Source organism: Manihot esculenta, chromosome 7 (assembly GCF_001659605.2).
Source record: "Manihot esculenta cultivar AM560-2 chromosome 7, M.esculenta_v8, whole genome shotgun sequence".
Classification (NCBI taxonomy): domain Eukaryota; kingdom Viridiplantae; phylum Streptophyta; class Magnoliopsida; order Malpighiales; family Euphorbiaceae; genus Manihot; species Manihot esculenta.
Window position 1 is genome coordinate 4,573,394 of NC_035167.2, and position 10,310 is coordinate 4,583,703.

A 10,310-nucleotide genomic window follows, 5' to 3' on the forward strand; every position below is an offset into this window, starting at 1 on the left:
TCCACTAAAAAAATATAAATAAAATAAAAGTACAAAAAATATCAATTAATAATGTAAGAAAAGCATATGTGTGTGGACAGTAAAGTATTATACTGAAATATGACTAAATATATCTTTTACTCTTTGTACTTTTTTCCAAAAATAAAATGTTTTATTTTTAATTCTATTTCTCTTTTTTATCTTCAAAAACTAAAGTGAGATGGCTTCACACCAAGTCTCTTTAGTCTCTACTGCTTGTTTGGCCATAGAAAGAATCTATCTTTTTCCATTTTCAACTAGGTTAAGCTTCCTCTTTTTCTCTCTCATTTTCCTTTCTCTTTCTTTTTTTCTTTAATGCCATTTGGTGAACAGTACCAAAAAGGACAAGCAGAGAAAAATCAAAAGCATGAGCTGAAACTACACATATGTTTGTGGTCAATCCTTGAGTCTCTTACTTCTTGTGAATGAGCTTTGATTGCTTGTCACTGGTAGGTTCTCTCACCCACTTTTGCCTCATGATTTCTTCATCTAGGGTTTCTTTCAAGGTCTTCTTCTTCTGTTACTGTTGATGTTGGTTACAGATTCTTATTTTATTTTATTTTTTTAATTATTTTTAGTCTTATGTTCAGATTCTAAGCTTGATTTGGCAAAAACAATTCTTTATGCTCCTTTCAGTTGTTTCTTATTAAATACCCATATTTTCACTTTCAGGATTTTTCCTTTATCACTGATAGTTTTCTATAAATTTCCATTTAAAGGAACATTTTCTAACTTGGGATTGGTCTACTTTTGCTATTATCCTCTTTATCTTCAATTTTCTAAGTTTCTTTTGACCTTTAAATACAGTAGTTGAAGGAAAAAAGCAAAAAATTTTCCCCTCTTCTGCAATTTCCATTTAGGTATAATTTTCTTTAGTTTCTTTGATTGATCTTCTTGAATATCCTATGATTTTTTTCTCTTTTTCTTAGTGAGTTAGGTAGCTGGATAACTTGTTGTAAAGCAAGATCTGTGATTTGTTTCTTGTAATAGATAATTATAACTCTTAATTTTTTAAAAAATGGTTTTTTTCAAACTTTTAGGTAAGCAAATGCAGTGTTTTTTATAAAAAATCATCACCAATTTCTTCTGTTTTCTCTCAAACTTTTCTCTCTTAGGTATTATGGTTTTTAGTTTAGCATATGTAAATAATATTTTTTTTGTGATTTTGCATAAAGGATTCTTATCAGTTGGAAATTTTCTTGTATAGGAAATGACTAGGCAGAAAATCCAGATCAAGAAGATTGATAACAACACAGCAAGGCAAGTAACTTTCTCAAAAAGAAGAAGAGGGCTTTTCAAGAAAGCTTATGAGCTCTCTACTCTTTGTGATGTTGAGATTGCTCTCATGGTCTTTTCTGCAACTGGGAAGCTCTTTGAGTATGCTAGTTCAAGGTTCATCTTCTCTCTCTCTTCCTCTCTCTTTTGAGCTATCTTCTACTTATTGATGTGAGAGTGAAAAATGAAATATAATTCAATAAAATAAATCAAAGTCAAAACAAAGAATTAATTATTTTAGTATCATAGAAAGAGGACTGGGATGTGGAGGCAGAATCATAGGGAGATGTGCTAAAATCACTGTAAGGGATTTGAGGGTTTTGATTAATTTCTCTTGTTATTGCTAGATATTATCAGCATAATCAGTTTATAAAAAGTTTTTTTTTTTTTTCTTTCTTTCTCTTCTTTCTTCCAAAAGATTATAATACAACTTGGATTTCCTTTTACTATACACAACCACAAAAATGACCAACCTTTCAGCATGTACTCATAAAATATTGGCTACACTCAATTGAATTATCATTAACAATAAATTCAAAAACAAAAGCTTTCTTTTACTTAGACCTATGAATGCTGCTGCCAATTATAATATCAGTAGTTTGCCACTATCAACGGATTTTAACTCATTAGTACTTGAGTTGTATTTAGGGTTAAGAGATTTCGAATTTAAATTTCCGGCCAAAACCAATTCAAAAAAGGACTTGTAGACTTAGATTGGTTTATAACTTAGTACGACGAAATGCTTAGATAGATTTATAAATTTTTAGGAAAATTCTACCCTGCATTCGGACGTATACACTCAATCAATTAAAACATGCATATATACTCATTTAATAGCATACAACTATGTTATCATCTAAAATACTATTATCACGGATTTATGTATATTTTTTTTGTCATTCCATATAAAATTTGAAAAATAATTAATGATGATTGAAGGTTTTAAACAAAACGGTGGGGATAAGGAAATTTTGGGTTTTTACATTAGGAAAATAACAAATTTTATATATAGGAGAAATGAGGAGATCATTTAGGGTTTTGTGTGAAAGGGAATGATTTCTGCTTCATCAGCCACAATGTGATAAATTTCAAGATGTGATCTTTTATAATATCTTATAATCTATATATATACTCACACAAACTAGGGTTAATATTCATCAAATCAAAATTATTGAAAGTTTTTCTTCTTTTTTTTCTTTTTTTTTTCTTTTTTTTTTTTTAAAAAATACCCTTACCCCAAGTATCTATCATATATAAACATTCAAGGAAAACTGACTATAGTTTTATTTATCATGATTTTTTTTTCTTTTTCTCTTTTTTACTTCCACAAATTACCAAAAGAAAAAAGAAATGAAGTCATAATTTTTCATTCTTTATTTATTTATTTTTTTAATTTGACTCTAATTGGAGTTTATACTTAATCCAAACTTGATTTTAACAACACTGAACTGAAATTTATTAATAAAAATAATATTTGTATTTTTTAACAATTCATTATTTTATTAAATGGTTCAATTATTAAATTTTATATCAAATGAATTCAACTGATCTTACACACCTTTCTTCTTGCTTTTGGATTAATATAAGGGAATTTACTTTATAGTTAATAATCTTAATTCCATATTACAAAATAAAAACGATAATTTTTACCTAATATTTATTTTTTTTAAAAAAATTAGTACTCATTTGAACATAGAATTCCCAAAATGTAACAAGCCACTGGTTAAAAAAAAAGGGAAAAAAAAAAAAGAGAGAATATATTAAATTATGTGAAGGAATTGAAAGCAATATAAAAAAATTATAATTTTTAAATATCGTAAATTGACTATAAAATATAAATAAAGTGGCATTAATGGCGATTAAATTCAATTAATTTGAAATTAAAACATAATAATAATAATAATAATAATAATAATAATAATAATTACTGAAGTCCCTTTCTCCTGCTAACCAATATTTTGTTTTGTAATGGACTATTAATTCACAAGCTTGAAAATTCTACCCACAAAATATAATATATAATTATTTTGAATAAATTATTATTTACTCCTATAATACGAATAAATTCACTAATTAATTATTCGATTTTAAAAAATAAATTAAAATAGTTTTGATATTTAAAAAAATTTATTTGTTAGTATCTCCGTTAGCCGTAAAATATACAAAAAAACTTAAAATGTCCTGATATAAATGAACCGATTAATAAATTTTTTAAAAATTTAAAAATTAATTAGTAATTTTTTTAAAAAATATAAAAATTAAAAATTAAAATATTTAATAATAAAGTTAATAATATTTTAATATATTTTTAAAATTGATAAATTAATTAGTAAGTATTTATAAGGATTAAACAGTAATTTTATTAATTATTTTCAATGAGCAGGTAAAACCTAAGAAGGATAGGCTTGAATTTGTGAGATAAGCTAACCTCAAGCCTAGCATTAAAATCTCAGTCCAAATTTCTTTTGAAGTGAAATTTGTATTTGATTGATTTGATTTTGATGCAGGAGAAATGAAATTGCATTTAAAAATTTTGTGATAATTCCTTATGAATAATAAAAAAAAATAAAATTTTAATATATTTTACTCTTGAGCTCTACATTTCATTTTCTATTGATTAAATTTTGAGAATTTTATTTAATATTTTTATATGTAAATTTATTAATATTTTTTATTTTTTAAATTAAAATTAAATAATAAAAAATAAATTATTTTATTAAAAAATATTTTTTAATACAAACTTTTTTTTAAAAAAATAAGCCTTATCTTCACTATTGAGTTTTACTTACCATAAGCTGATCTACTTTCTAATTTGATATAGAAAATGGTTAATGCCAAAGGTGATAACTTAAACAAATAAGTAGAGCTATTATAACTACAACATGTTAAATTTATTTTACAATTAATTTTTAATATTTTCTAAATAATATATATTTAAAAAATATTTTTTTTTCTTAATATTATCTCCAATATTAATTTCAAATGGACTATATAAGCAAATATATTATTCTTAATAATACAAGATATTTAATAAATTTTTTTCCCAATGAAGGTAATTCAAAAAATTGTATAAACTGGGTATTATATAATGAAAATTATAATAATGGTATTATATAAAATTATTATATTATTTTGTTAAAATGAAAATTTTAAATTAGAATAATGGGTATTATATAAAATTATTGTATTTTTAATAAATATAAAAAAATAAAATAGAAAAAAATCATGAAATAAAAAGAGCATGATGGTGCACATTTTTTTCGCTATTATTGTTATTTTTTATTAAATAATAATTATATTAAAAACTTTAAAGTTCTCTTATAACATATTAATTTAGCCCTCACAAGTTTAGTCTTATAATAAGTGCATCTGAGTAAATTTTGAGAGATTTCAAACTTTACTTTTTCAATTTCCAATTTTCATTTAAAAAAAAATATATATTAACCTAATTACATTCAACTCTAATTCATTACAATCGTCGGTAAAATATTTTATTCATTTCATTCGCATCTAAACAAAAATGTATGCTATTTTAACTTTGCCAAATTTTGCTGTTTGAAGTATGAATCAAGTGATTGAAAGAAGAAATTTGCATCCGAAGAACGTTGGCAAGTTGGACCAAACTTCACTTGAGCTGCAGGTAAGATATTCTACATTTGAAAGTTATTGTTCACAAGGGTTTTTTTTCTTGGAAAATATTTTTTAGAAAAATATGTTCTTTATTTTTTGGTATTTTAAACATTTAGAAAATTAATAAATGAAAAATATTTTTATAACAAGCGAGAAAATTAAACTTTTTTTTTTCAGAAAAACAACTTTCATTTTGAAAAAGGTGTTACTTTCTGAATTTTAATAATTTTATTAATACATATAGACTTTCTATATATGTAAATCTATTAATATTTTTAATTTTTTAATAGCGCCAACCAAACACTGGAAACAATTATTTTCTCAAAAATTATTTTTTGTGAAAATATTTTCTTCAAACAAAAAGAAGTCTGGGTTTCACTTAACTTCAAATCTTAATTCCTACCTATAATTTACTAGATTTAGGAAGAAAAAGATTGATGATGTTTATAAATTTTCCAGGAAAGTTCTTACCAACACATTTTTTTTCTCTCTCTATGTAGCTTAAAAATGGAAATATTGCTGCATTGAGCAAGGAAATAGAAGAGAGGATCCGTCAACTGAGGTAAAAATTTGCAGCGCCATTGATTTCTTTGCCATGAAAAGATACAAATGCCGATTTGCAATGTTAAGACATGATGGGTCGATTACAGGCAGATGAGGGGAGAAGAGCTCCATGGATTGAACATTGAAGAACTTCAACAGTTAGAGAATTTACTTGAAAGAAGCTTGAAACGAGTCTCGGAAACAAAGGTTGAATTATATAAACCATGTATACATGCACCTATAGCGTAAATATATGAAATTTTATATGGATTCACTGTATTTTTACATTGTGAATCTATGTAGACTCGATCTAAATAAGTATTTTTCTGCATATTTACATTGTGAATCTATATAAACTCGATCTAGACAAGTATTTTGCTGCTGGTTTAGTTCTTTTTAAATTGAAAACTTTACGTGTTGTTTCTCTCCTAAGTAAATTGTGTTGTGCTTTTCTGGTGTTTTAGGGTGAAATACTTGCAAATGAAATCAATGCTCTCAAAAGCGAGGTTAGTTACATGCATTATGCTTATCATTTGAACTGCTGAAAGCTACTCATTATAACAAGTAGTGAAAGAGACTTTAGAGGGAATTTTCTGAATTGGAGTTTACTCTGCTTAGTGATCGAACTCCATCAGCAACTGAAAAAACATGAATTATTCACCCGTGTGTGTTTAGTAGCAGCTGGAATGGCTTTCTTTCTCTACGTGTTTTTTTGTTTTTGGGTCTGAAATCTCTTGTTTGTTTGTCATCCATTTGGCCAGGGAGCTCAATTGAAGGAAGAGAACGAGCGACTAAAGAAGCAAGTCAGCAACAATGCATTTGTTTTATTTTTATTTTTTTATTATTTTCTAATTTCAGTTAATTTGTTCTTGAAAATCCCAACTCTTAAATCCCAGTTGATTGAAAAATGGCACAGATGATGAAAGAAAGAGGAGGGACGATGCATTTGTTTGAAGCAGGAGGACAGTCGTCAGATTCTATGATAACCAATACCAGTAGCTCAGTTGATCCTGCTCAAGACTTTGAAGATTCCTACACTTTACTCAGATTGGGGTTGGTACTCACTTTCCTTCCCATGCACAGAGTTTCTAAATGGCTAAAAGGCCAAATTTATAGCAAGGGTTAAATATATTAAATTTTAATTTTTTATTTAAATTTATTTTTAAATTATTATTAAAATTTTAAATAAGTTCATCATTTTAAATACAATTGAAAAAAAAAAATTACTGTTGCATTTCTGAATTATGTCAAAATCAATACATACATTGCTATATTTTTAAAACTCAATAATTTAATTTCTATATTTTAATTCTATTAAATTAGAGACTATTTTATCTAATTTTCTATTAATTATATTAGAAATAATTAAAATTTTTTTAAATATATAGTATTTTTTAATTCTTGACTTTTATTTAAATTAACGCTTATATCACTTGATTTCTAAAAATAAATTATTTAGTCATTATATTTTAATTTTATCAAACAAAAATATCAAATGGGTGTGTGGTATTTGAAACGTCTTCCTAGTTATATAGCATATCTTTTAGATAAACCTCTTAAAGAATTAGAAGACCTAGTAGGTGGCTTTTTAAGTCCGCCGTCAAATCTCAGGGCTCAACCCTGGAAACTATTATTTTCATGGAGAAGATTTCAATTTGATAAAATCAAAATATAAGAATTTCTATATTGAATTTTAAAAATAGAAAAATATAATTAAGGAAGATAAAGACTTTAAATCATGGGTATTGGTATTATCTTCCGAGCTTGTGAGCTATTAGTTCAAAACGTCTTAGCATGATGTGATTGAATGCAAGAATTGCATTTTTGTTTTGTTCTTGTAAACCATATTGGTATTGTTTGGACTGATCAATTTGCATATATTGAACAATTTTGCAGGTTACCATTCTCAGATTGAAAGTGAAGTCTGGAGTAGTGATATCTAATGATCACTAGAATAAATGAAACAGTTGCCCTAGAATATTCAGAAATCAAAATTCTTCCTCTATATTATTGTACGTATGAGTGTGTATATATTTATTTAGGTAAGATAATAATAATAACAATAATAATAAAAGCCTTGTAACACCAGGCAAGACACTGCAGCCATTGTAGAGGTCTGCATTTATTAGCATTTGGGTAAGTCTTGCTTAGGTTTCATTTATAGGCATTAGTGGATTCGTATCTAAAATAAGTGAGATTCGTATATTTATATTTTAAATGAATGATAAGAGGAGTTTTAGGTAAGTTTTCTCTTTATTATCGAGAAATATGAATGGTAGTTTGAATCAGATAATATAGCTGTTAAAATTTGTATGTAAAATAAATAGGATGCATATATTTATATTTTGAGTCGATTTGAGAAATTTTAGGGTTATTTATATTTTGAGTCGATTTGAGGAATTTTAGGGTTTTTTTTTATTGTTGGGTAATATGAGTTGTGGTTTGGAGTAGATTATGTTATGAAATGTATTCTGATTAGTAGGAATGGTAGCACAGTTTAATGATTTTGTTCATGTGCCTTCCTTTTGGCAGCAACTCATGGATTAGAGGCTTCATTAAGCCCCATCCCCTGTCCATATACTTACATATCTTTTAATTAAAGAAAATTTATTATTTAATTTTTATATTATGAAAAAAATTTATTTGTTGGTTTTTTATTTTAAAATATATATTAAAATATTTTTAATGTTTTAAAAAAATTATTAATTATTTTTTTTTATTAATTTTAATTATTAAATATCATAAAAATATTTTAAATACTATGATATATAGAAATTAATTAGTAAATTTATTACAAAATTGAAACTGATTAATAATTTTTTTTTAAATTTAGAGATTAAATAATAAAATATTTGACGGTTAAAATTAAGAAAAAATTTAATTAGCAGATTTTTTATAATGTTTGAGACATTTTAATATAATTTTTTAAAATTGAGAGATTAATTAATAAATTTTTTTATAACATAAAAATTAGATAGTAAGTTTATCTTTAATTTTTGGCCCAAAAATTAATGTTTATATTTATTTTGATTTTGATTATGTTAATGAGAATGGTTCTTATCTACATCATAATGTATATGTTCATTTAATTAATAATTAAAATAAATTATATTTTAATTATTAAATTTCGATAAAATTAATGGATTGATTTTCATATTTTTAAAATTAAATATTAAAATTTTTTTATAATTAATTTATTCAAATTAAAATATGAATTTTAACGTAATTAATATATTAGCTTTTACATTTTAAAATTAAATCTTTAAAATTTTTCTATATTTAGTCTATTTAAAATTACAGTTATTCTCTCTATTAAATTTTTGAAAATATAATTTTTTTAAAAATAATTTTTATAAAAATTTGCGACTTATTTAAAAATTATTTGATATCATTTAAAAATAGTTGAAATTATAAATCTTTTATAAAAATTTTAAAGTTATCAGGCACTAAAATATTTAAATATCTTAGAAATTAAATTGGATTAGAAAGATTTAAGTGTTTGGTTTAAAAAATACAGAGACTCATTCATTAATTATGCTAAAATTAAAGAACTAAAATATAATTTATCTTAATATTAATATATTATTAAAATAATGTGTTTTTATTATAAAATATGGTGGCTTTTTTTACAAAATCTATTTTTTAAAATTTTAGTTAATTGGATTTATGAATTAATTTATAACTTGATGTAAATAAAAATTTCTTTTCATATATATATAGATAATTGGTAATACGAATAAGTTTGTACATAGTTACTGGTTTTTCAAAATATAAAGAATTAATATTACACTATGGGTGGTTCTGGATTCAATAAATCCCTCATCCCTTAATAATAAAATCAATATTGAAAAGAAAAATATTATAAAATCATGCTAAACAATTTTTTTACTGTTTTTATATAGTTAAGACTATTGATTATTGAATTGAAAATTAGAAAAAAATAAGTATATATATATATATTTGATGTGGTTGGATTGGAGCTTAGTTTCGATTCATGTGACCGCCGCTCCAATACTCAAATTATACAAAAATTATAAAAAAAGTGCCAATATAATAAATTGTTTGAAAAGAATTTAGAATATATAGTTATATAAGAATGTATACTTTAATTATAGTGTTCATTAGTTATTTTTGTACTGTAATGGTGAAATTAATTATAAAATCTATTGAATTATTGATTAATAAATAAAATATGTCGCGATTATAGGTGTAACGAGAATTTATAAAATTATATCAATTAAAGTAATTTTTCGTGAAATTTTGTTTTATTAAAAAGAGATCGAATATTAATAAAGAATCGAGTACTATGATGTTTGAACCTTCTATTTTATGGAGAAATAATATATCAATTTATTAAATTTTTATTATGTGATTCTATTTTATAGTAACTTACTACTTACTTTAATTATTCTTATATCTCATCATATGTGTATATATATGAAAAAGAATATTCAGTTTCTGTCTTTATTGCTTCAACTAGGAAAAATCGATCGAACTGAATTAATTTCAAAATTCAATTCGATTTTTTATTCAATTCGATTCGATTCGGTTTTTAATTTTAAAAATTTTAGTTATTTCGGTTCGGTTTTGATCAGAAAAAATCAAAAAAATCAAACCGAATCGATTAGTGATAATAATATGTTATTTTCAATAATACAGAAAAATTAAATTATATTAAAATTAAAATATTTTAATTAAATTTTAAAATATTAAAAATAAAGTGTAAAAAATAAAAATTTATTAAAAATCGAAACTAATCAAACCGAATCGAATCGAACTGAATCAGATCGATTCAATTTGATTCGATTTCTAATTAAAATCAGTTCAGTTCGATTTTTATAAAT

General features: G+C 23.8%; 1 protein-coding gene across 3 annotated transcripts; it reads left to right on the forward strand.

The window, feature by feature from the left end:
* Positions 1–221: 221 nt before the first annotated feature.
* LOC110618560 (MADS-box protein JOINTLESS) lies at positions 222–7,710 on the forward strand. Of its 3 annotated transcripts, none has more exons than XM_043958008.1 (9): positions 222–524; positions 1,226–1,410; positions 4,855–4,933; positions 5,424–5,485; positions 5,574–5,673; positions 5,931–5,972; positions 6,228–6,269; positions 6,383–6,519; positions 7,363–7,710. In XM_043958008.1, the coding sequence occupies exons 1-9, from the start codon at positions 444–446 to the stop codon at positions 7,379–7,381; spliced, it is 747 nt and encodes a 248-aa protein (XP_043813943.1). In that variant the 5' UTR covers positions 222–443; the 3' UTR covers positions 7,382–7,710. The 3 variants fall into 3 exon arrangements, with proteins under 3 accessions (XP_043813943.1, XP_021617396.1, XP_021617397.1); XM_021761704.2 differs by having other exon boundaries at positions 224–467; XM_021761705.2 differs by lacking the exon at positions 222–524 and adding an exon at positions 617–878.
* The last annotated feature ends 2,600 nt before the right edge of the window (positions 7,711–10,310 follow it).